The sequence below is a fragment of the Budorcas taxicolor genome, chromosome 13 (genome assembly GCF_023091745.1).
Source record: "Budorcas taxicolor isolate Tak-1 chromosome 13, Takin1.1, whole genome shotgun sequence".
NCBI classification, from domain to species: domain Eukaryota; kingdom Metazoa; phylum Chordata; class Mammalia; order Artiodactyla; family Bovidae; genus Budorcas; species Budorcas taxicolor.
The window spans coordinates 64055954-64082352 of NC_068922.1; the positions used below are offsets into that span (position 1 = coordinate 64055954).

The 26399-nt window shown below is 48.7% G+C and overlaps 1 protein-coding gene across 1 annotated transcript; it reads right to left on the reverse strand.

Annotated features, from left to right (window-relative positions):
• Window positions 1-1751: 1751 nt before the first annotated feature.
• Window positions 1752-25608, reverse strand: GGT7 (gamma-glutamyltransferase 7). Its single transcript, XM_052651076.1, has 15 exons — window positions 25440-25608; window positions 18028-18263; window positions 17507-17658; window positions 15899-16028; window positions 14980-15047; window positions 14692-14765; window positions 13928-14124; window positions 11681-11768; window positions 10023-10150; window positions 9764-9852; window positions 8909-9058; window positions 8673-8790; window positions 7771-7908; window positions 5668-5767; window positions 1752-1915 (listed from the first exon to the last, which is right to left on the reverse strand). Exons 1-15 carry the CDS (start codon window positions 25606-25608, stop codon window positions 1752-1754), a joined length of 2001 nt encoding a protein of 666 aa, XP_052507036.1.
• Window positions 25609-26399: the final 791 nt, after the last annotated feature.

Here is a 26399-nt window from a genome sequence, read left to right on the forward strand (position 1 = left end):
GAAATATTCATATCTGGCCCTTTGCAGAAAAAGTCTGTTGACTGATCCCTGCTCTAGGAAGAGTACACTGGTGTTCTTTCACCTCTTCACCATGGCATATTTGCATTTACTGTTCTCTTTGTCTAAAATGACATTCCCACACCCCACATCTAATATTTTCTGTCAATCTTGCTCATCTCATTATCTGGAGAAAGCTGATCCCATTCCAAAACAGAATAAAATTATCTTTCCTGTTGTACTTCCTCATAGCTTTCCTCCTAGACTGTATCATGATGGCAATTACCCTAATTATCTGGGTCCTTATTTATTTAATGTTTGACTTCCCCTATAGACTGAAAATCCACACACAAAAAATTGTGTTTTTTTTTTTTTTTCAATACTGAATCTCCAGTGCTTAACAAAGTACCTGTAACATAATGGGTAGATAACATTCATGCATGAATGATATAATCTGTAAAATGTATTTATCTGATATATACTGTGTAAAGTATGCTTTATAACAGTTTACCTAGTAGATGTTCAAATGGTTAAGAGCATAGATTGGGAATTCAATATCCTGAGACTGAATCCCAATTCTTCCATTTAATACAAGAGGAACATTAAACTAGTTCCTTAACTTCTTTTTGCCATCTGTAAAATGGGAATAATATCAGTACCAACTTCATGAAGTCTGTAATGAAGATTTATAATGTAATTAATATTATCCACATAAAGCATTTAGCATACAGCCTGGTACATAGTAAGTGTTCAATAGAGTCTATCATTATAATTATTGTTATTAATTATTTTTATTAGTTTTAGTCTTGGATGCCTGCTACTTGTTAAGTTAGTCGTGTCTGATTCTTTGCGACCCCGTGGACTGTAGCCCACCAGGGTCCTCTGTCCATGGGATTCTCCAGGCAAGAAAACTGGAGTGGGTTGCCATGCCTTTCTCCAGGGTAATCTTCCTGACCCAGGGATTGAACTCACGTCTCTTAATCTCCTGCATTAGCAGGTGGTTTTTTTTTATTATTAGCGCCACCTGGGAAGCAGTCTTGTATAGACGGCAGATATTGTTATGACCTCCACAAAGTTCATTCCAGCTTGCCCTGGAGTCAGGGCTACTGGGATAAGGTGAGCCAAGGTCTCCTCTCTCATTCCCCTCCCAACACAACGAAACATAAGTCAGAGCCATGGTTAAGCAATATTCTTTCTTTAATTCCCTTTTGCAAATGGAAGCCCCTGAGCTGGTCCCCACCCCCACCCCTACCCCACACCCCAGGGCCCCCCAGATGTAAGGCCCCCACCTTAACCTGATGGGAGGAGGAGAAGAGCCCTCCCCCGCTCACTTCCCTAGGATGGTCCATTTTAAAAAAATCCTAGTCATTTAAGAAATGAGGCTGGGGACAGGAGAAAGGAGCTGGAAGACAAGGCCAGGTCAGGCCCAACTGGCAATGTTGGGGTGGTGAGGACTCTTGAAAAGGGTTTGCAAGCACATCCCTAAGCTCAGGGCCTGCATGGCTGAGGGAAAGGAGACAGACAGACAGTCTGACTCCTCAAGGTCCTGTGGACACTGACACCACCACTGCCACCACCACAGGCCTCCAGATGGAGAATTTTCCTGTTACTCTGGGATAGGGTTTGCTAAGCATCCCCTCTGGCCCCTGATCTAGGGCATCCCTGGGGTCCCTCTGAGACCAAACCTGGGAGAAGGAGGGACTCTAGGAACATGCAAAGGCAGGGAGCAGAGACTCCCGCCCCACCCCGCTGCTCTACAGGATGGTAGCTCCGGCTGCATCTGGGCTCCGAGGGTCCTTCACACCGATGATGAAGTTATTGGTTCTCCGGCTGCCATGGACCCAGGATAAGACATCTACCTTCTCCACGTGGTGACCCCTGGCTTCCAGGAACTCAATCTCTTCCTCTGTGAACTCACCTGTGTGAATTCCCCAACATACACACATTCAGAGAGTTTAGAGCAGGGGTCCCCAACCTCTGGGCCATGGACTGGCACCTCGTTGTCAGATCAGGAGTGGCATTAGATTAGAAATAAAGTGAAAGTGAAAGTCGCTCAGTCATGTCCAACTCTTTGCAATCCCATGAACTATATAGTCCATGGAATTCTCCAGGCCAAAATACTGGAGTGGGTAGTCTTTCCCTTCTCCAGGGGATCTTCCCAACCCAGGGAGTGAACCCAGGTCTCCTGCTTTGCAGGTGAATTCTTTACCAGCTGAGCCACAAGGAAAGCCCAAGTATACTGGAGTGGGTAGCCTTTCCCTTCTCCAGGAGATCTTCCCAACCCAGGAATCGAACTGGGGTGTCCTGCATTGCAGACGGATTCTTTACCAGCTGAGCTTTCAGGGAAGCTTTAGAAATACAGTGCACAGGAAATGTAATGTGCTCGAATCATCCCCAAATCATCTCCCAGCCACTCTAGTCCGTCCGTGGGAATATTGTCTTCTACGAAACTGATCCCTGGTGCCAAAAAGATGGGGGAGCACTGGTTTAGAGCACTGTCCCTAATGAGCTGTGTGACCTTGGCAAATTGTGTTACCTCTCTGAGCCTCAGTTTCCTCATGTACAAAATGGGTATTATCTGAGAACTTACCACATAAAGTAAAGCAGATATTATACACAAAGCACAAAACTCAGAGCCTTGAATATAGTAAGTGATCAATAATGTGTCATCATTCTTAATATTGGGAAAAGGGCTTGGCTTTGGGGGTCTCATTCTATCTGTCTGGGCCAAGCTGCCATCATTACTTGCCAGCATTACCAAACAGTCCACTAACTGGTCTTTGTACTTCCAGTCCTGCTTCCCTACAGCCTATTCACATAGCAGCCATTAGTCAGACCATGTCACTTCCCCTGCTCAAAACCTTCCAACAATTTTGATGATTCTTAGAATGAAATCCAAAATCCTCACCTAAGTCTCTAAGGCCGACATTATCAGGAAACTCGCATCTCTTTAAACTCCTCTTCTCACTTCCTTTTACTATCTTCCTTGCTTAACTCTGCTCTAGCCTCCTTAAGTAAATAAGTGTTAGTCACTCAGTCGTGTCCAACTCTTTGCAACCCCAAGGATTGTAGCCTGCTAGGCTCATCGGTTCATGGAATTCTCTAGGCAAGAATACTGGAGTGGGTAGCTATTCCCTTTTCCAGGCGATCTTCCTGACCCGGAGATTGAACCTGGGTCCCCAGCGGTTCAGGCAGATTCTTTACTGTCTGAGCTACCAGGAAAGCTGGCCTCCTTGCGATCCCTCAAATAAGTCAAACATGTTCCTACTTCAGGGCCTTCGCATCTGCTATTCTCTCTGCCTACAATGCTCTCCTACTAAATAATCACAGAACTGGCTCTCATACTTCATTCTAGTTTTCAAGAACTTTCCTGACCACTATCTAAAACAGCAGCCCCTGTCATCTTTACCTTGCTTTATTTTCTTTCAAAGTACTTACCGCCACCTGCAACTTGTTTATGTATTCATTAGAAAACAAGTTTTTAAAGGCAAGAATGCTCTCTTGCTCACTATTGATCCCCATTGCCTAGGACAGAGTGAGGACACAGTAAATGTTTAAAATTTAATGGCTAAATGAAGAAATCAATCTCACTCTCCCGCATAAGTTCAGGTCTTCATCATCTCTTACGTGGACCATTATCTCAGCCACTTTCTTGTGTTTCTCTGACTTAAGTTCTCTTCCTTTCAATCCACCTTCCCTACATAAAACAAATCAAGTCATAGTCTCCTCCTGCTCAACTAGATAAAGTCCATACCCCTTAACATGAACCTTCATGGTATGCCATGTATCTTCACCTCCCACTGCTCAACAAAAATCTGATCTTCTTATTTCCCCAAATGGGATGATTTGGGGGTACTTCTTGAGATAAAGACACATATTAAATAACATTACATCACCAAGTTGGAAATGTATTCCTTTTGGGGTTCACTTTTAGTCCTTTCGATAATAGAAAGGACTACATCCTAGTCTAGTCTCTAACATTTCTAATCTTTTTCTTTAAGAGACAGCAGACCTCAGAACCATCTGTGGGCAAAAACATCTAACTAAAACCTAAAAAATTTGATTATTTTTATAGCTGTTTACCATCTGTTTGTGGCAAATGATGCCATTTTTCCATTTGTGGTTGTAAGATTTACTTTTAAAATACAGTTAGGTGAAAAGGGAAGTCCATTTGTAGACACACATTATGTAAATAATGCTTTAAATGATACGCAAATATGGCAAAAGTCATGAAGGTACTGGATAAATTCTGAAGTTTGGGAAACCATGTCTCTAGTTCAACTGGCCTCTTGCCTGCTCTCTGAACCATTTTTTTCTGTCTTTGCCCAAGGTGTACCCCCTCCCCCTGGTCCAGAATGTTCTTTACCTCCACATGCCAAATTTCGGCTTACACATCAAGGCCCAGCTAGTTGTTACTTCTTCTATAACGCCTTCCAGAGCCCTCAAGTGCGTGAACTTTCCCTTCACCAATCCTCCACTCTCCATATCCTTAGACTTGTGTGTCCTTCCAGGGAGGGCTGGGATGAGCACCCCTCACCCCCACAGTAACTTAGTAACCAGATAGTAACTCTATCTGGTCTCGATAGAGACCAGAAGATAGCAGTTGAGCAATATTCATTTTCAAGGAATTGACCTCATTACCCATCAGCTGGGATCCGAGGGACATTGGCCAACTACAGGGTGTAACTACTCAGTCCAGGAGATATCAAGAGCCATGGAGTAAAAAACTGTCTTTGGCATGTATCTGATATCGGTTCTGCCATTTATTAGTTTACCTTTGACTAATTAATAACCTCTGTGAGCATCAGTTTTTTTTTTATCTGTAAAATGGGGAGATTGAACAAGCAAGGACCATGTCTCATTCAATTCTGTATCCCTTTTGGACTAGCATAATACATTGTTCTAATAAAAACTTCTCAAAGGTACACAATCTTCCCCAGTTATGAAATTAAGTGGGGTCCAAAATTAAGCACCCATCCTTCTTAGAGGAAAGTCTGTCTCCTCACCATAATCTGTAAAGTCTTTGATCTGGCCCCTGCCTGCTTCTCTGATCTTATCTCACCCTCAATCACCCTGGTTTCCTTTCTACTCCTAAACCACCAGTCCAATCCTGCAGTGAGTTCTTTGCATTTGTTCCCTTGGCCTACATTCCTGCCACAGTTCTTCTCCTGGTAGCCTCTTTCCCACTCTTCAGATCTCAGCTTAAATGTCACCAAAGAGAAAGCTTCCACAGTCATGGAGTCACTCATATATATCATCCTGCTTTAATGCTCTGTGGAGAATTTATTTCACTTTTTCATGTTTCCTTATTTTCCTGTAAGCCTGTAAATGCAGTGTCCCCAGCACCTAGGATAATACCTGGCACACAGTAGGTATTCAGTACAACTGTTGAATGAACAGTTTGCAAAATGAACAACTATATCTTATTTTACAAATGAGAAAACCAAGGCTCAGAGTGGAGACCTGCGTTTTGCAAGGCCACAGACAGGAAACAGCAGGGTAGATTTCAATTCCCAGACCTTTCACTGTTCTGATAGGAGTTGGTCAAAAGAAACCTGACTTTCACTGGCAGGGAGCTGGTGCCGGTCGAGGCAGGGGCACCCTTGGGAGGAGCCCCTTTCTCCACCCTGCCCTGTGCCCACCCCATGGGGACCTTTGCTCTTCACTCACTGTCCACCTGCAGGAGGTTGGTCTGCAGGTCTGGGTGCAGGCGACCACGGGCCAGGCTGTCACTCAGGTTCCGGTTCAAGGTCAGGACGTTCAGCAGTACCTGCAGGCAGCCAAGGGGCAGAAGTCAGGGCTGTCCCAGAGGTGTAGGTTCAGGCCTCCACAGCCCTCGCCCCTGGTCTAGACTCCTTAGTATTTGAAACATTTACACCTGGGGTGTCATCTGGTTTCTGAACAGCCCCAGAAGACAGGCAGGCCTGTGACGGCCGTCTCCATTACACAGAGGGGAAACCAAGGGCCAGAGAAGAAAAGGGATTCATTCCAGAGTTTGGAAAGAACTAGGGAAGAGGCACCACTAGCGCCCAGGCTCCTTTAATATAAGCCGCGGTTCTCTTCCCTTCTTCTTGGCCAGGAGAGGGCTAGTAGATGGGAGTGGTCTAGGGTATACTACGTGCAAATACTTACAGCTTTGGGGTTGGAAGTGTGAGTAGGCTCTGCAATCAAATTGCCTGCCCATCCTTTTTTTTAAAAATTTAGATTGGAGGATGATTGCTTTACAATGTTGTGTTAGTTTCTGCTGTACAACAACGTGAATCAGCTGTAAGTATATATATATCCCGTTCCTCTTGAGCCTCCTTCCCCCCATCCCACCCCTCTAGGTCATCCCTGAGCACCAAGCTGAGCCCTCCCAGTGTTTTACACAGAGTAGTGTGTGTGTGTGTACATATATATATGTACACACACACACACACACACGCACACACATATATATATATATCAGTACTACTTTCTTAATTCATCCCACCTTCTTCCCCTACTTGTTTGCCCATTCTTACTAAATTGAACTGAACTTCTCTGGGTTTCAGTTTCCTCATCTATGAAACAGAAGTAAGGATTTCTTCCAAAGTTGAGAAGGTTATAAGGTTAACACATATAACACTGCCTGTCACTTGCTAAAAGCTCCATGAATGTTAGCTATTGGTTATTATCTCCATTTTACAGATGAGGAGACTGAGATTCAGAGAGGTTAAGTGAATTCCCCAACACCACACAGTTGGAAATTAGCAGCACTTAGGCTGGGGCCCACAGGGGTCTGATTCCAAAGCCCAGGTTTATTAACTCATCATCTGCCAAAGTACAGATCTGGCACATAAAACAGATACTCAAGACCTTCATGGAACTGTAGTGAGATGTTTTAGAAGGGAGCAGACCCTCCCTTTCAAAATCAGACCCTGAAGAGGGCTGCTTGTTATTCGGATAATGACTAGAGGCACAATGGGATTTGACATTGACAGAACCCAGGCAGCCCAGATGCTCTCTGACCTCTCAGTTCCACTGACCCTGTGATTTCCCTGAAACCTGGGATGACATGGAGCTTCAGGGCTCCATTTTTACTAAGAATGATGTAGTTCATGTCCTCAGCGCTCAGGAGGGGACTGCTACAAAGCAGCCTCAGCCCATGTTTGCTGCGTGAGCTAAGAGATGAGTACAGGGACTTTTCTGGTGGTCCAGTGGTGGAGAATCCATCTGCCAATGCCAAGGGACACTGGTTTGATCCCTGGTCAAGGAGATTCCGCATGCCACTAAGGCAGTACGCCACAGGTATTGAGCACATGCTCTGCAGCTGGAGAGCTGCAACTACTGAAGCCAATGCCTAGAGCCCGTGCTCTGCAGCAAGGGAGGCCACTGCAGTGAGAGGCCCACACACCACAGGGAAGAGTGGCCCCTGCTTGCTGCAACTAAGGAAATCCTGCACACAGCAGCAAGGACCCAGCACAGCCAAAAATAAATGTGCTTAGTTGCTTCAATTGTGTCCAACTCTGCGACCCCATAGACTGTAGCCTGCCAGGCCCTTCTGTCCATGGGATTCTTGCGGCAAGAATACTGAAGTGAATAGCCATTCCCTCCTCCAGGGGATCTTTTCGACCCAAGGATCGAACCCGCGTCTCCTGCATTGCAGGTGGATTCTTTGCTGCTGAGCCACTGGGGAAGCCCCCCAAAATAAATAAACAAGAGATGAGGACAAGTCAGAGACATGAGGGGCATCCACAGCCCAGGTCACAGCTTGACTCCTGGCCATGAAAGGCCTACCTGGGGGAATCTCACCTGGGTCAGGCCGCTGAGGCCCCGGGCAGCTCCATTGGCCCCCAGGGCAAGGTAGGTTCCACAGAGTCCTTCTGCTGGCCGGACCACAGTGGGCAGCAGAAAAGACAGCGGCCGCTTCCCTGGCTGCACCGAGTTCTCCTGTTGTCAGAGATCACAGGGGAATAAGAGGTGGAACAAGACAGGAAAGGCTTACTCCACCACTCTTCCAACATCTCTCCCTCTCCTGAACCTTCCACAGCCCCAGTTTTCATGGGGACAGCCCATTCCCGGGCCATAGTCTGCTGTCTGTGAAATGGGCAGGGTCCTTGGATAACCAAGGTAGATAATGGATCCCCTGAACTATAGGGCTGCTAGGGGGCTACCACGGGTGGCAGGAAAGGGATCAAGCCCAGAAAGAGGACCGTGAGAAGGAACAGATTCATCCCCACCCTGGGCATCTCTGTCTTTATCCTGCTGGGACCCAGCCTGCAGGATGCTAAGAACACTGCTCTCACAACAGACAATAATTCATATCTCTTTTCTCTTTGGGTCCCTCTTCAGAGCCCCTTCAGTGCTCAGCATCACACAGTCATAGACTGCTAATTCTGCAAAGTACCCAAAGCATTGGCCACCCAAGGTGGCCAATAGCCTCACTGTACAGTAGGTGAAGAAACTGAGGCCCAGAGAGGGGACAAGATCTTCCTCTGGTCACACAGTGAGATGATGGCAGAATGGGATGAGGTTTCTTGGGATCCACCAGGCTCTAAGCCCTGGACTTGGGCTGGGGAGGAAGTGGATACCTTGTTTAGCTGTTTTACTTGATAATATAATCTCCTAGAAGTGGGGAGAGAGGGGCAGTCATGCCACTGCACCTTCTACCTAGATCTCAGGGTCCCCAGGAGAGAAGGGAAGTGAGGCCCTACCAGGCTGGGTGCAGGGTGGTTAGCAGTCCTGTTGGGCCAAGAGAAGTCCAGCATCTGGCTGTTGAGCAGGATCCCCGAGGGGGTGATGAGGCCGCTGCCAAAGGGTCGGTTCAGGGAGCTGGGGACCAAGATCAGGGCCAGGTGAGCCCTGAGCCTGCCCTTACTCCTACCCAACCCCCACCTCCTTCCTGGTCCCAGTGATCCTTTGTGCCAGGTTCTGATCTGAGTCAGCATACCTGACCATGGCCACAATGAAGTCGTCAGGGCCCATGATCAACACCTGGGCAGCCGTGGGAGCCCCATTGAGCTCATAGATGGGCAGGAGTGGGACAGGGGCTGTCTGGGAGTCATTGATCTGGCCCCGGAAGTAGGCAGCCTCCACTTTGCTGAAAAGATAAGAAGTAGGAGATGAACATACACTGGGCGCTCTTTACCCCCACCTACCACACTTAGCAGAGTCTCTTTGTGCAATTATTTGATTAATACTTGCTTCCCCCAGCCCCTCCCCCACTACTGAACTGTTAGTGAGAACAGAAGTTCACTTATTCCTGGCATATTGCCAATAAACAGGAACTAGTTATTGAATGAATTTATTTAGATGTTATTCAATTTTTTCTGGAAAAAAGAAAAGCTCCTTCTTCCTAGGTGGTGCTAGTGGTAGAAAACCTGCCTGCCAATGCAAGAGATATATGAGATGCGGGTTCAATCCCTGGGTCAGGAAGATCCCCTGGAGGAGGGCATGGTAACCCATTTCAGTGTTCTTGCCTGGAGAATCCCATGGATAGAGGAGCCTGGCAAGCTACAGTCCATGGGGTTGCAAACAGTCAGACATGACTGAGCGACTTTCACTCACTGGGATCAAAAAAATTTGAGAGCTGTATGAAGTAGACCACCTTGTTGTACCGATGGGGAAACTGAGGCACACAGGGAGGCATCTAGTGTCACACTGTGAGCTGGGGTTGAGCTGACATTTACTTGGCACTGCGGGCCTTACTGCTCCACCAGCTGCTTCACCTGATTCTCTCCCCACACCTGCCACCACACCTGCCGCCACCTCCGTAGTACTCAGGGTCCTGCTCCTGGGGGCCCACCTGAGCATGTCATCCATGCTCTCAGTGATGGTAGAATCGTAGATGGGATCTCCCAGTCTGCTGGCCAGAGCTAATGCAATCTTCAGGGTCTGTAAACAGAGCAGGGGTGTGAAGAGGCTGCCAAGCCCCTCCCAGCACCTACACCAGGATCTTCCTGTGTGAGGAAACTTGGAGGTGATTTAGTCAGGCCTTACGCCAACACCCCATCCCCCCACTCTTGGGTCTCCCGACCCAGGTGGAGTGAAGGGGTCAGCCTTACCTCTGCCACCCAGTGAAGAGCCTGCTCCCGGGATACCAGGCTGGTGAGATTGAACCCCTCAAGGATGTTGAGAGCACTGATGAGGGCAGGGCCTGTGTGTGGGGGTCGGGGACTGAGAACCAGGTGGCCTGAAAGGACAGGAAATGACCGATGGCAGGGGAGGGGTCAAGGCATCTCCATATCCCACCATCACACAGACTTGAGACCACTGCACTGAACCTCCTTATCAGATAGGGAAACTACATTGAGAGGCAAAGGGGTGCACCCAAGTTCACATGGTGAGTCAAGGGCTGGGCCAGAACGTTTGTCTTTTGTTTCCTCTTCCTTAAGAGGAAACTAAGGCTCAGGAAAACAGTGAATTGCCCAGAGTCACACTGCAGTCCATTGGCAGAGCAGAGACAGTTATTCAGATGTCCAGACTTCTGGTCTACCATGTCTCCTTTCAGCTCCTCCCTCAGGGCCCCTGCTGGTCCCACTCTTGAAAGTTCTTGGAAATAGCAAATTTCGCTTCCAATTTGAGGTCTCTGTTATTAGATGTTTGGATATCAAAGGAATAATAATACCTGACAAATAACACTAATTAACTAATTTAATCCTCATAATGGGTACTGTTATCATCTCCATTGTACAGGTGAGGAAACTGTAAATGAGGCAGCTGGTCCAAGGTTATAAGAGGTAAGGAGAGCCCAGAGTGCTCAAGGTACTGGCATTTCCAAGAGAACCTAGTCTGGGGAGGGCAAATGGAAATCAAATATGACACATTCAGTGCCCACTCTGTTCAGGGCAACTTCCAACATCATCTCATCAACTCCTCTTGGTATCCTGAGAGGCAGGTGCTATTATTATCTCCCTTTTAAGGAAAGAAACAAGGCTCAAAGAGCGAAGTGGCTTGTTTAAGGTGAATGGCACAACTGGTACCCAAAACCAGGTCTTCTGGCTCCAGGGCTATGCTCATCCATTGCTCAATATTCCACCCCTTCTGGCAGAGGAGTCAGGCCTAAGAGATTGAGGCCTGGAAACCTGAACACAGAAGCAGCCTCTGCTGGAGCTTGAGGTGATCTGGGCCTCCTGAGGAGAGAGGGCCTGAGGGCCTTCTGAGGAACCCAGAAGCCCACCACTTTGGGTTCAACAAACATGGAGTTCACCCATGTCATAAGCTTGACTTTTTGGGTTCCTCATTGGTTTTGAGTTTGGTAGGTTCAGTTCATTTCCTCTCCAGGGCCTCAGTTTCCTTTTAACACAATGAGGAGGAAGGCCTCTGACTGTCTTGAAGAGTTTGTTCTAACATGAAGCTAAGATGGATACTGGTCTTAAGGACTCATCTTAGGAAGTACAGGCAGTGACAGAGGGGCTGGGAAGGGAGCTGAGACAACACAGAACCCAAATCAAGAAAACCCATGGCCAGAACCCCAAACCCTAGGCTTCAGCCTTTGACCAGACCTCCCTCTCCATCTCCTAAATACTTGGGGTAACTGACCCCACGACTACTTCAGAAGGTAGGCTGGCTCTGGCTTGCTTCAACAGTTGGCTGCTTAGGCAACTCATTGCCTCAGTTTCTCTCTTGTGAAATGGGGAGGAACCACTAGGCCAAAAGGATGTGGCCATGGACTGGGAGGCTTCTCCTCAGTGGGGACCCTGGGAGCTGAGGGAGAGGTCACCTCTGTACACGCCACACACAGGCTTCTCCAAGAGGGCACTGTAGTTGCTGAAGTCCTCCTCAGTTATGACGCCCCCTGCGTGCTGAGCCTGGAGAGGAGAGAATGACCCCCCACCACTGTGAGTCACACACCACACTGGGAGCATGCAGTTTAGCTTAAGGTATATGTTTGGATCACACACAGATCAAATGTTTACAGTTTTTGTGCCTTCTGCAATTCCCATCATGAGCTTTAGGGAACCCCATCAGCTGTGGCTACGCGAGGAAAAAGGAAAGGGAAAAAGCACTAACGATAAGCACCCAGTATGTGCCAAGTGTTGTGCTAGATATGATCTATGAATAACCTCCCTAGCCTGGCAGCCCAAGGCCCTTTGTGACCTGGCCCCTGCCTACCTCTCCCACTTCACGTCCTGCTGCTCCCCAATGAGCTCTGTACAGCAACCAGAGTGACCTGCAGGTGCTGGACTCATGACTTTATGTCTTTGCACATACTGCCCCCTGCCTATGTAGAAGAAAGATTTTCCACTTATGGCAGCACTTGCCTAGGAGCTATCAAAACTGAATTCTGTATTTCACTGCTGCTGCTGCTACTGCTGCTCAGTTGTGTCCGACTCTGTGCGACCCCACAGACGGCAGCCCACCAGACTCCCCCGTCCCTGGGATTCTCCAGGCAAGAACACTGGAGTGGGTTGCCATGTCCTTCTCCAATGCATGAAAGTGAAAAGTGAAAGTGAAGTCGCTCAGTCGTGTCCGACCCTCAGCGACCCCATGGACTGCAGCCCACCAGGCTCCTCCATCCATGGGATTTTCCAGGCAAGAGTACTGGAGTGGGGTGCCATTGTATTTCACTACAATCAACTAAAGTCACTCCAAAATCATGAACTATGGATGACCCTCGTAGTAACAACCCTTACAGGACATAACAGAGCACTCCACTGACCAATGATCCAATCTTGTACAAACTTATGGGCTCATTCTATCCAACATTCTATTTTTCAATCCTAAATTACCATAACCACTAGGAATCCCCTCCTTTTTTTTTTTTTTTTTTTTTTAGTACTTTTTTAGAACTTGAAACCTCTGGCTTCTAAACTACCCTCAGTGACATACACATTGAATTTCTTGGCTTCGTCTGGTAAGTTAATAAACTCAACTGTGGGAAAGCTCTGATGGTCTTTTGTTAGAATTTTGTTCATTCCTTTCTCCACCACCAGAAGATATGCAACCCAGGTCTGGCTAATCAGGGCATTTCTTTTCCATGCCACTGTGATTGGTTTGGGAATAGACCCATAATGGGCCAATGAGACCTAGCCTTGAGGCTTTGCTGGAAGTACTGGAGTGAGAAGCTCTTTCTCTGGGATGGTTTGCTGGAAGGATGGCTGGTGAAGAGCAGGTGTGGAAAGGATCTGACAGAGAGTGACTTCAAATAGAGGAAAACAGAGTTGTGAGATGGAAAAAGAGAGAGACTGATCAAGTATGGATGGAGCCTCTGGACCCAGGAGATCTAAAGCCAGTACTCTGCTGGGCTTTCCAGGGAAATCCATTTGAGATGGGTGTCTATCACCACATCCATAACACCAGTGTCCAGCACTGAGGCTGGTACAGAGCAGGTGCTCCATGAATGTAGAATGAATGACCAGCCTGTTTAATTCCCACCCCCAATGCACAAATGAGAGAATCACTCAGTTGGTCCGTGAATCCTTATCTCAAACATAATTTTCCATTGGTGGTTTTGAACTATCAACAATGGTCCCGAACCCATTACTGCCTCAGACTAAGACTCTTTGGAGTAGGTTGGTAAGCCCTTGTGTCAATCTTCCCTAATCCTGAGAGTCACCAGTGACAACTGTGTCTCTCCCTAGAAAACCCAGGGAGCAGGGTGGGACTGTGGGCTCAGGGAAGCTGAGGCTGATCCTGGGTCCCCACTAAGCCTGGGAGGGCCAAGACAGCCCACTGTACAAGTTGGTCCCAACACTGGGGAGCTCAAAGATACCCCTCTCAATCAAGACAAAATATTCTCATAACCCTAGGAGGTTCTTTGCACTTCGTCCCAGTCAACAACTCCAATTGCCAAACCACTGATCTGGTTCTGAGGTTAGTTAGTTGTGTCTATTCTAGAATTTCAAATGCATGGAATCCCCAGTAAACACATGTAGCAAGAAAGTGGGAAGCAAGGGGGAAGAGGACTTCCCTAAAGTAGGGTCCTCCGAGGCAGGGCGGGGGCAGGGGATGTGCTACAGGCGCTTACCTCCGCCACCATCTCCAGCGTGAGGTTGCCACCTGCGTAGAAGGCGGCGGGGCCGTAGGTGCCGAGCACCTCCAGCACGGCCGCCAGGTCAGGCCGTCGCAGCAAAGAGCCAGGTAGTGGTGGGTGGCCCATCGGCAGGAACGTCTCACGGAAGCGGTCAGACGCATTGGGTGGTGGCTGTTCGGCCAGGGCTTGGGCTGCAGGCAGGGATGCGCGGCTAGGCTGGGGGCATAGGGACTATACGCGCAACAGGTAGGGTGGATGAGGGCTGAGAGGTAGGCCCATAAGACCTCAGGCCCCTCCAGGAGCCTGTTACCGAGGAGGTGGGTTGTATATGAACCCCTCCCAGATCCCCTGATTTGAGACTCCCTCTCAGAGATGTTGCCCAGTGGTAAGGAATCTGCCTGCCAATGCAGGACAGGCAAAAGGCACGGGTTGGATCCCTGGGTCTGGAAGATCCCTTGGAGAAGGGAATGGCAACCCACTCCAGTATTCTTGCCTGGAGAATCCCATGGACAGAGGAGACTGGTGGGCTACAGTCCATGGGGCTGCAAAGAGTCCGACAGTACTGAAGCAACTGAACACACACACACACACACACACACACACACACACACAATGAAGCTACCGGTGGTGTGGGTAGGGGGGTCTGAGGAGCCAATTAGAAGAGAGGCACTTCCTGGCTTCGGACCCAAATCACAGAGGTTTCCTCCCCACTCTCCATCAACCTCATGACTTTCCCTCCACCCCCAGGCCCCACTGACCTAGATCATGGGTCACGTTGAAGCCATCTTGGGCCACAGCTGCTGCAAAGGCCAGGACTTGGGACCATGGCAGCCTGGGGGAGCCGGAGAACAGGGGGTGGAGGAGGTCCTGGGGGAAGGAAGAGGGGTCCTGGGGGGGAGGGGGGTTCCTGGGAAGGAGAGTCCTGGCAACCAAAGGGGATATTAGGAGGGGGAAGTTGGGAAGGGGAGAATCCAGGAAGGTAGGAGAAGGCCACCCAAGGAGGAGTGCAGGCAGGGGTCCCTGGTCCCCAGGGGGAGAATCCTTACCTGCCATAGAGCTGGTGAGCTTCGTGTAGACCCTTCACCATTCCGGGAACCCCCACCAAGAGCCCGGGCTGGGCAAGGCGGGCAGGTGAGGGAGAGAGGAGACCAGGTCACTGGAAGGGGGGTGCTGGGCTGAACTCCGCAGAGCCCCAAGCCAGGGATGGGGGGCTGGCACAGGGGAGAGACACAGGCCAAGTATCCCAGAGGAGGGACAAGCTGTCCCCAGCATGCATTCCTCCCATCTCCCTGATTTCCTATCAGTAAATGCAGAAAGGCTTCCTTTCTCTATTATAACCGAGAGATTTATAAATTAAGCAAACCCTTTTAAGAGCCGAGACAACAATTTAGATAGAAACCTGTCTATATTGGATTATACCTACTCTTGTCCTTTAGAACAGTGGACAAGGGACCTTCATTTAACCTTTTCATTATCACATCACCATTACTCTGAACTGTGATAATTCAGGGGTGAGTTGGGCTTTTGCTACTGCACTAAATATTTATTTCTCCGAGTTATTCCATTTCCTCCTTTGGATTCAGTAGATAGTGGGTTTGCTTCCAGCACTTCCTCTATAATCTTCCAGTATGTCAGGGACTGGGAAAGTCACCAACAACAGCCTCAGAATGAGATGTGTGAGTGATAATGCAGCTATTTTGTGACATCTCTGACTACCCAGTGGCCTTTCTTCTTTCTTATGTGCCAGATAGGCAAGGTTGCCAGAGAAATCAGGTGTTATTTACTGCCTGTTATCAATCACTCAGATTTTTTGGTGCATTATTTTATTTGGGGGGCTGCCTATCTCCCTCATGGCCTGAGATCATTCTACTTAACTCTTTTCCTTGTCTCCATAGTAAATATTCAGCAAAGTAATGCTGAGGTTAGCAGGAGGGCAGTAAAGGAAGACACCCCCCCTCTTCTCACCAGGGTCCCCACCTTGGTCTCCCAGGATCTCTGCAGGGCCTCTTCCCTGAGAGCCCCAGGTGCAGACTCCCGGAAATCAATTAGGTGGCTCTTATTCCGTCGGATGTCATGTACCAGCATCACTCCCCCTCTAGGATAGACAGAGAAGAGGGAGGGTGATGATAAGATGCCACTCCTCTGAACCATTAACCTGCCATTCCTCAACCTCCCCCATGGTGATGGCTGTAGTCTGTTTGTCATCTGGAGTCAGGGGTCTGAGCTCCCTCTCCAGCAGGGGTTCAGAGCCTGAGCTACCTGCCCAAGATGGGGAGTGAAATCAAGGGGTTTGGGAACTCAGAATCCATGGACCTCTTCCAGCCTGTTTGTTACTGGAGACTTTAATCCCTGATTAAGAAAAACCCAGAGACTGGGAGAGCAGGACATTCTACTCCCCCTTCCCCATTCGCCCCCTCCCCCACCAAGCTGGACCCCTGCCAGCTTCCTGCACCTGCCTCTGTGGTATGGCCTTGCTCCCTCTCCCAGGACTGAATTATGTAAACACAGACCATACACAAAAGTCAGGGCCTGGAGGGTGTGTCTTGCAGGAGCCAAGATATGGACTTGGTCAGCCTGTTCCTGGTCTATGGTCTGTTTCCATCTGAGATGGGGGTTACATCTGAGATAACTGGTTTGCAGCCGACTCATGTAATAGAGAAAGCAGGACAGATAAACAAAAGGGAGTGGTAGGAACTGTGGCCAAGTGGACAGTACAAGCCCCATCATGGGAAGCAGCTTCTATTCAGCTCCAGATAATTGCAGCCACATGAGAATGTAGGCCCAGTGTTATCAGGTCTCCTGACTGTCCAAGAAATATTAGAGATCTAGATTTTTATGAAAAAATTCTCGATTTTTTAATATTAGCAAACAAAATTTTAAAAATTTAAGGGTGCAAACCAAACCAGGCTGTGTGCTGGGGGTGGACCATGGGTAGCCAGTTTATCATTTCTGTTTTAGGAGGTTTTACCCTGGGGTAGGCGGTTCCCAGATGGTGCTAGTGGTAAACAACCCACCTGCCAAAGCAGGAGATTAAGAGACATGGGTTTCACCCCTGGGTCAGGAAGATCACTGGAGGAGGGCATAGCAACCCACTCCAGTATTCTTGTCTGGAGAATCCCCATGGACAGAGGAGCCTGGAGGGCTATAGTCCATAGAGTCGCAAAGAGTGGAACTGAAGTGAATGAGCATGCATGAACCCATGGGGGCGGGGTGGGGTGGGGATTTATTTTTGGAGGATAGAGGATTCATTGCTTTCATCAGACTCACAGGGATTTGTTTTAAGGATTTGTAAACCCTAAAAATTTAAGTATCACAGTTTTAATAAATGACAACATACTCCCAGATGTATACCTCAATTTATAGCTTTATGAAGTCATTTTCCCAGTTAAAGGAAAACACCTCCTCTGACTCCATGAAAAGACAAGAGGGTAAGACTAGGTCTAGAAAGAGCAAACGTAAGGAGTTGGGGCCGTCTCCCCTCTGCTCAAACTAGATCTCCCACATGAGGATGATAGACCAAGAGACAGAAGTAGCCCTGGGGCACCCCAACCCTCGCAGCTGGGAGCTTCTTACCCGCCCAGACCAGAACTGTGCGGAGCCACGATCCCCAAACACAGTGCCGCTGCTACAGCCGCGTCCACGGAGGATCCCTGTTTACTGAGCACCTCGATGCCCAGCGATGTGCAGCGGGCGGCATCAGTCACCACAGCTCCCTGGTGAAAGATCTGGAAGGGACAAGGAACTAGGTGGGACCGTAGGAGACCCCCTACCTCCCTAAGGCACCTCCACTAACCCCAGGACCTCCCACAGAGGCTGGGGACGGGAGCCTGCCCTTTTATCCCCAAGACTTTTGCCTACGAGTCTGCCCCCGACCCGATCCGTTCCCTTCTGTGAGCTCTGTCCCCCTCACGCCCGGGAGCCCCTCCCTTGAGACCGTCCTGCCCCCAAGTCACCGCCCTCTCCCCTTTCTATTTGCTGACCCCCTTCTATCACTCAAGCCCGTCCTCGGTTCCCACGGTCTCCTCCAGCGCTTCCTCACCCCTCCTCTCCTGGTTCTCTCCGCTCCCTCTCCGACCCACCCCCCCAACCCTCACCTGGGGGTCCCCGAAGTAGATCTGCATAATAAGCGCCACAGTGACCCCGGTGGCAAAGGTGAGACAGGCCGTGACGATCACCGTGAGCCCATCCTGGCGGCAGGAGCACTCGGACGCCGCCGCGGAGAACGGATCTTTGCGCGTCTCTCGCAGCGGCGACCCGTCCTGGCTGCCCATCTCCGACGACGACGAAGGCAGCCGCTGCAGCCGCGCCGACTTCAGGAAGGAGTCCGGGTCTGCGGGCGGCGGGCCGGGGGTCTGTCTGGGCTCCTCTCACCTGGCCCTACCCGCTCTCTAGGCGGGGTTGTTCTGCGTCCCCCTCCCCTCTCTCTGCCCAGGTCAAACAGATGCCACCAGACAGCACTGCCCCCTTTCAGCGTCTCTCCGAGGCACCCCAGGGAGGGCGGAGTGGGGGTGGGGAGTGGTCCCAGATTGAAAAAGACTGGGACCCCCCAACTGGGCAGCAGGGTGGCTGGATTCCCTCCCGTCCCTAGACCAAATTGCGGGGGACCCAGGACCCAGCGCTGAGAACACTTCCTGGAGAGGCAGGGGTTGGGCTCTCCCTGGAAACCAGATCCTGCCCTAGCTGAGGCCCAGCCTTCTAGGCCACCAGGCAGCTCCATAAACCTAGTGGACAGGCCCTGGCTTCCAACCTTGTTTCCCTGATCCATCCATCCATCCATTCGTTCAACAAATATGGTGGGTCTGCTGTTTGTCCAGTCCCATGCTAGATGCTAGGGGAATGGAACAGACAGTTTCTGGCCCGTATGGGTTTTGAAGACCAGTGGAAAGAAGATAAAAAACAAGTAAACAAAGGAGTATATCATTACAAGTTGTGGCAGGTACTCTGAAGAAAAAGAAGGATGACATGGTCCTACTGTATAGCACTGCTGCTGCTGCTACTGCTAAGTCGCTTCAGTCGTGTCCGACTCTGTGCGACCCCATAGACAGCAGCCCACCAAGCTCCCCCGTCCCTGGGATTCTCCAGGCAAGAACACTGGAGTGGGTTGCCATTTCCTTCTCCAATGCATGAAAGTGAAAAGTGAAAGTGAAGACGCTCAGTCACGTCCGACTCTTTGCAACCCCATGGACTGCAGCCTACCAGGCTCCTCCGTCCATGGGATTTTCTAGGCAAGAGTACTGGAGTGGGTTGCCATTGCCTTCTCCAATTCCTAGCATACAGAAATACAACACTTTGAATTTCTATCTTACAACTAGGCTGAGCTCATTTATTAGTTCTAATAGTTTATTAATTTCTCAGGATTTCACATATACTAGATCCTGGTATCTGGGAATAGAGAGTTTTATCTCTTCTTTTCCAATATAGATGCCCTGTATTTCTTTCCCTTGACATATTTCCCTGTCTAGAATCTATTCTACAGTGTTCAACAGAAGTGCTGAGAGAAGATGTCTTGTTTTTGATCTTTGGAAGAAAGCATTAAGCTTTTCACTATCAAGTATTAGGTTAGCTTTGGAGTTTTTCACAGATCTTTTATCATACTGAGGAAGTTCCAGTCCATTCCTGTTGTGCTTAGTATTTTGATTAAAATAGAATATTGGATTCTGTCAAAAGTTTTCTTCTATGTTTATTAAGATGATCATATGCTTTGGCTCTTTATTCTAATATGGTATATTATACTGATTTCGAGATGTTATAGGAATATCCTAGGATAATCTCTACCTGGTCAATATTTAATCCTTTTTATATATAGGTGGATTTGGTTTGCTAGTATTTTCTTGATGATTTTTACACATATGTTTATAAAGGACATTGGTCTGTGGCTTTCTTATTTTTTGGACTTCTTTGTCTGGATTTGGTATCAGGGTAATGGTGAACTTACAGAATGAGTTGGAAGTGTTTCCTCCTTTCCACTTTTTGGGAATAACTAATAGGGGTTTCCCTGGTGGCTCAGATGGTAAAGAATGTGACTGCAATGCAGGAGACCTGGGTTTGATCCCTGGGTCAGGAAAGATCCCCTGGAGAAGGAAATGGCAACCCACTCCAGTATTCCTGCCTGGGGAACCCCATGGACAGAGGAGCCTGGCAGGCTACAATCAATGGGGGGCAAAGAGTTGGACATGACTGAATGACTAACACTTTCACTTCTTTCAGTATCAACATTCCCTTCATGGATCACAGTCTTGTCACAGTGAGGGGACTTGCATAACTCAATGAAGCTGTCAGCCATGGCATGCATGGCAGCCCAAGAAGGAGGGGTCATAGTGGAGAGTTCTGACAAATCATGGTCCACTGGAAGAGGTAATGGCACAGAGAACTATATTCAATATTCGGTGATAAACCATGATGGAAAAGAATGTGTGTGTGTGTGTATTTGCAGGCTTCCCAGGTGGCACAGTGGTAAAGAATCCATCTACCAAAGCAGGAGATGCAAGAGATGTGGGTTCAGTCCCTTCTAGGTCCAGAAGATCTCCTGGAGAAGGAAATGGCAACCCACTCCAGTATTCTTGCCCGGAAAATCCCAAGGACAGAGGAGCCTTACGGGCTACAGTCCATGGAGTCACAGAGAGTCCGATACAACTTGGTGACTAAACAGCAACAACTCAGTTGATTATGTTTGCTTCCAACCCTCAGCACCAACACCAGAGTCTGTAAATAAAACTGGAATTCACTCAACAAACATGTTAAATTCCCACTGTGGATCCAGAACTCTCCTTTTCTCCTAGAGGTTTCAAATGAAGGAGAGGGTTTTGAACTTAGATTTATTGATGCTAACTATACTAGGAACTTTATATACATTCTCTCCGCTCCCATAACTTCTGAGAGTCCACTTTCTCCATTATACAGAAAAGTAAACTGGGGCTGAAGAAGGTGATACTGCCTGCTTAGAGTAAAAAATAAACAGATAGCAGAATCAAGAGTCTCCATAACTTGAAAACGTCTTTTCCATTGCTCCACATAGCATCAGGAGCCAATTCTGCCCTCAAAAATGAACCTTATATACTAATTCAAGTTTATATTTCCAGGATCTTGTCCTTAAATCTGTTTTTCCAATCAGATATAAGGAGCCAGAAGATAAAGGTTCTATGGCCCCATCACAATTAGATATATTCAAGTCTTCTTATTCTACCAATCATTTATTATGAATATATAATATAAATATATATAATATATGAATATGCAATATAAATATATAATATAATGTATATTACATATGAACATATAAATATATAAGTGAGTATTATTTTCCATTTATTCAATAAAAATATTTACTGGGTACCAACTCCATGGGAAATAGATGGAGAAACAGTGGAAACAGTGTCAGACTTTATTTTTTTGGGCTCCAAAATCACCGCAGATGGTGACTGCAGCCATGAAATTAAAAGACGTTTACTCCTTGGAAGGAAAGTTATGACCAACCTAGATAGCATATTCAAAAGCAGAGACATTACTTTGCCAACAAAGGTCCGTCTAGTCAAGGCTATGGTTTTTCCAGTAGTCATGTATGGATGTGAGAGTTGGACTGTGAAGAAGGCTGAGCGCCAAAGAATTGAGGCTTTTGAACTGTGGTGTTGGAGAAGACTCTTGAGAGTCCCTTGGACTGCAAGGAGATCCAACCAGTCCATTCTGAAGGAGATCAACCCTGGGATTTCTTTGGAAGGAATGATGCTAAAGCTGAAACTCCAGTACTTTGGCCACCTCATGCAAAGAGTTGACTCATTGGAAAAGACTTTGATGCTGGGAGGGATTGGGGGCAGGAGAAGAAGGGGACAACCGAGGATGAAATGGCTGGATGGCATCACTGACTCTATGGACGCGAATCTGGGTGAACTCCGGGAGTTGGTGATGGACAGGGAGGCCTGGCGTGCTGAGATTCATGGGGTTGCAAAGAGTCGGACATGACTGAGCGACTGAACTGAACTGAACTGACTGAACTGTGTTAAGTGGTGGGGAGAAAATATCATTGATTTTACTGATGTGTAAGGACAACAGCAAGACACTGGGAAAAGGCTAGTTTGGGACCAGAAGAAACAAGTCTTTCAGAAGAAGAAAAATGAGTGTAACTTTTGGCTATTCTGAATTTGTGGGACAACAGCAGGAGCTATCAAAGGCAGTTGGCTTAGTAGGCATTTAATTTGTATTTGCTTAGACACCAGTCCTCATTCAATTTTCTTTTAGAGAACACCAGTTCCCCTCTCTCATTCCTCATTCCCTCCTCCTGACCAGAGTGAGTATATAACCTAGGTCTAGCCAATCAAAACAGGGACCTCAGTACAGTGATTGGTTCAGATGCACGGGACCAGCAACAGCACCAATGATACTTAGACTCCGGGTTGTTGTTGTTGTTTGGTTGCTTGCTAGAATACTGGGAAAGACAAAGACTTTCTTTCTGGCTAGGTTGCTAAGATGATAAGATGTAAGCCTGTTACTGCTGGGGGCTTCGTACCCCCACAAGATGAGAGGCTTTCTGAAGATGAGCCCACAATAATGAAGGCAAAGCAAAAGATGGAGAAAAGCCAATTCTTTTTCAGGTACTTCATTGCAGCTATGCCTGAAGCCCTATATCCTGAACTTTTCAGTTATGCTACCCAGTAACATTCTCAGTTTTAACTGGGTTTATGAGAGATGAGGGGCTTCCCAGGTGGCGCTGGTGGTAAAAACCCGCCTGCCAATGCAGAAGGTGTAAGAGACGCAACCCCTGGGTTGGGAAGATCCTCTGGAGAAAGGAATGGCAACCCACTCTAGTATTCTTGCCTGGAGAATCCCATGGACAGAGGAGCCTGGCAAGTTACAGTCCATAGGGTCAAAAAGAGCTGGACATGACTGAAGTGACTTAGCACAGCACAGCACATAAGAAACAAACCCTAAAATATTTTATTTGCTAGAACTCAGGAGAGAGAGCTTAGCAGGAGACTAGGATCATAGCTGGCTTGCTTATTCCCTTGAGGGGAGAATCGTTAAAGATTTTTGAAATAGGGAGTGACATGATCAGAAATGGGGATTGAGTTGGGAGGGGTGGGGAAGAAGGAACGAGGCAGGAAGAATAGCTAGAAGCCTATGGGTAATACAGATCAAAGAGGATGGCAACTTAGTCTACAGTGGTGATGCCAGGGATGGTGAGATGGAATTTGGAAGATACTTAGGAGGGGGACAGAAAGCATCTGATCACCATCTGGAAATGAGAGGAAGGGAGAGAACCATGGGTGGCTCCAGGGCTTCCACTTTGGGACAGGATGAATGGCAGTGTCATTAATTGAGAGTGACATTGGGGGGAGAACAGATTAATGGGGAAGAGATGATGAGAACAGCACAGAACATGCGGAAGGTGAAGGACTTGCAGGATATCTAGAGGCAGATGTCTGGGAAAGAGAAGAACACGTGGGCCTGGAACTCAGCAAAGAGCAAAGAAAGTTCTCCCCAATCATGGAGTGGTCACCATCTAGCTCCGTTACCCACAGAGCCTACTGCGGGGTGCCTGACACTTGGTTCTGGGAAACAGCAGGCTAGAGACTAGCTGGGCACAACCAAAGTCCTGCATAGAGGATAGGGCAGTGCCACCCAGTGGAGCCAGGAGATTGAGAACACAGGAGGACATGTTAGCCAGTAGGGTGGTCCTGCTGATTTAGAGGAGCCTTGGGGCTTGGAAAAGAGTGACGGAAGACATGGCTACACAGGTAGGATGGCAAGGTCCTTGGAACCTTAGCACACAGCTTGGTCTAAAGAGCAGGTTCCCAGAAACTCCAGTGACCACGGTCTTTGTGGGATTTTTGTACACTTGTGGGCAGAACTTGTATTAACTCCTTAAGGAACTCTCTGAGGTTTGAGAACTCCCTCCTCTGCCGTTCTTTCATCTTGAGATCTCTTTCCATTCATTTATTTCTTCAACAATTTTTGCTGAGAGATTAGCACTGTGCTGGATGGTACATAAAGGATGGTGAACAAGACAGCCATGATCCCATCCTCATAGGGCTTGTAATCAAAAGTCACCCAAATAAATAATCACCAGTTTTGACAAATGCTAAGACATGCATAGGAAAGAAGGATAAAACATATCAGGGGTTTCCAATCTCTAGATTGGGAGATAGGCATTCCCAGTTTTGAGCTGGAAGAAGAAACTAAGGCCCAGATCAGGGTATGTGTGCCCATAGACACACAGTGAGTAGGGGCAGTGTTGGGACCAGAAGTGGTATTCTTGACTCCTGTATACAGAACCTGGTTTCAGTCCTGGTATTCACCAGGACATATCCTCCCACTTCTCTCCTGCTTCCTTCTGATTCTGGGGCTACTCCCTTTAAAAAAGAAGTTTTAATCTATAGCTTTGACATGTGATGGCCATAAGCCTCCTATGGTCCCCTCAAATCCCCTCCATGTAGGCTACAATCGAGTCAGGTTGACAGGGGCTGCTAGTCAGAGCCAGGTGACTGGAGAGTTGTGGACGGGGGAAGAATTGGTGGTTGTCAGCCTAGAGTAGCTACAGAAGGGCCAGGCTAGAGAGGGCTGGGCCAGAGAAGCAGAATCTGCCAGGATGGTAAGGGACAGGGCTCAAGAGCAGGCACTGAGAGGAGGAGAGAGTGAAGCAGAGGATGCTCTAATGCCAGGAAGTGACGTTGAGGGAATGAGGGATGGTGGGGGGTGGAGGATGAAAAATGGAGGGGAGGACAGAGCTGAGCCACATGGACAGGAGAAAGAACATTAGGGGAAAACTGCTCAGAGAGCTTTCAGCTCCAGGTCTCCCCCTGGTCCTGTCTCCTGCCTCCCTATTTCCACCTCTTGCAGTTCCTGTAGAGTGCTGAAGATAACACAGTAAAATTCTGGAGCCTGCTTGCTAGGGGGCAGGGTACCTTACTAACATTCTGGCCTGATCCACTGCTCTGGGCAGAGTGAGGTAGCCACAGAGCAGTGAAGGTGCTCTGGTCCCCAAGGACTTTGAGAGGTCATATGGTCCATCCCCCTGTCTCCCAATACTCATCATTCACAGACAGCTGAGAACATACAGAGATTTTCAGCTTCTTCTCATAGTCTTTTCTTCCCACAATCCCTGGCTGTGGGGAAGTTCTTCTCAAGATCTACCCTCTATCCATCCTGCTGCAGTCTCTGACTTGATTTCTCCTATTCTGTTCTCTGTGACTAGAGAAAATCCTCTGCTGGGTGATCACAACTGTTCCTTAGGAACTCCTCTTCGACATTCCTTCCTTATTAGTTGGTTCTTCGCAAGGGGTAACCCCAACACCTCCTACTGCAGTCTCCGGCATCCCTTCCCTTGTCGCATCCTAAGCCTCCAAGGCAGAGATGCATCCCCAACCCCACCAGAAAATTAACAGAGACAAGGGAGGAAAAGGGCGAGGTCCCCGAGAAGAGAATGAATTAGGGAGATGGAGCTGGAGGTGATGCTCCGCGCAGATGAAGGACCAGAGACGTCCCAGGGGGCAGGGATGGGGCAAGCGGGCCTCACCGGTATCCGGGTCTCCCAGGAAGGCATCTTCGTCCTTGCGGCCCCTCAGAGGGACCGCGGGCGCCGGCTCATCCTCCGGCAGCCTCGGGAAGCTGGTGATGCTCATGTAGTCCACCGGCGAGTAGGCGCCCAGGGCGCTCTCCTGACTGGCCTCGTTCTCCGCCGCCATCCTCGCCCGCGCCCCCCAGCAGCGCAGCGCCTGCCGGAAGTGCTGCGGCGGGGGCCAGGCGGGGGTGGGGGTTGGGGGGCCGGGGGAGGAGGAGGGCGGGGCCTGAGCTCCTGGATGGCCGGGAGGGGGCGCCTCAAACTCTGACCCAGGTGTCGGGGTTTGACGTGCCCCCTCCCGCTTAGCGTTATCAGCCTGCACCGGGCGCGTAGATAGGGCTCAGGGTGTGGGTGCAGAAGCTGGAGGACGATCGGGGTCGTGCAGTGGGGAGTCCGGAGGGGAAGAGCATTCAGTAAGCGCGACCTTAGTGGCTCGGGGCACCTCACGCAGCCCAGTGACCAAACCCTTTCTTCCTTCTAGTTTGAGCTAGAAACCTCCTCAGACTCCAGGTTCCCTCATCGGCTCGCAGTCCAGTTCACTGACTGCAAACCTCTCGTCGACCCCAGATGCTGTCTCTAATGCCAAACTTCTCAAACCTCAAACCCCTTCTTGAACTCCAAGATCCTTATTCTCCTATCTCATACTTCCTCCGACCCCAGAGCCCTCTTTCGACTTCAGATTCCGCCTTCATCACCACCTCTGCCCCCAGCCCCAGCCCCCTACTTCATCCACAACCTGCTTTATTTTGAGACCGCTTCTTGGACGTCTCTCCTGGGTCGTCGGATCCTTCCCTGGACCACCCTCCTCAACATTTCGCCAACTCCTCTTTCAATTACAATCCCTTCTGGGAACCCTGACCTATTAGCAAGTGTTGAGCTCATGTTAGGATTTTAAAAGCGGGTCTCTAGATGGCA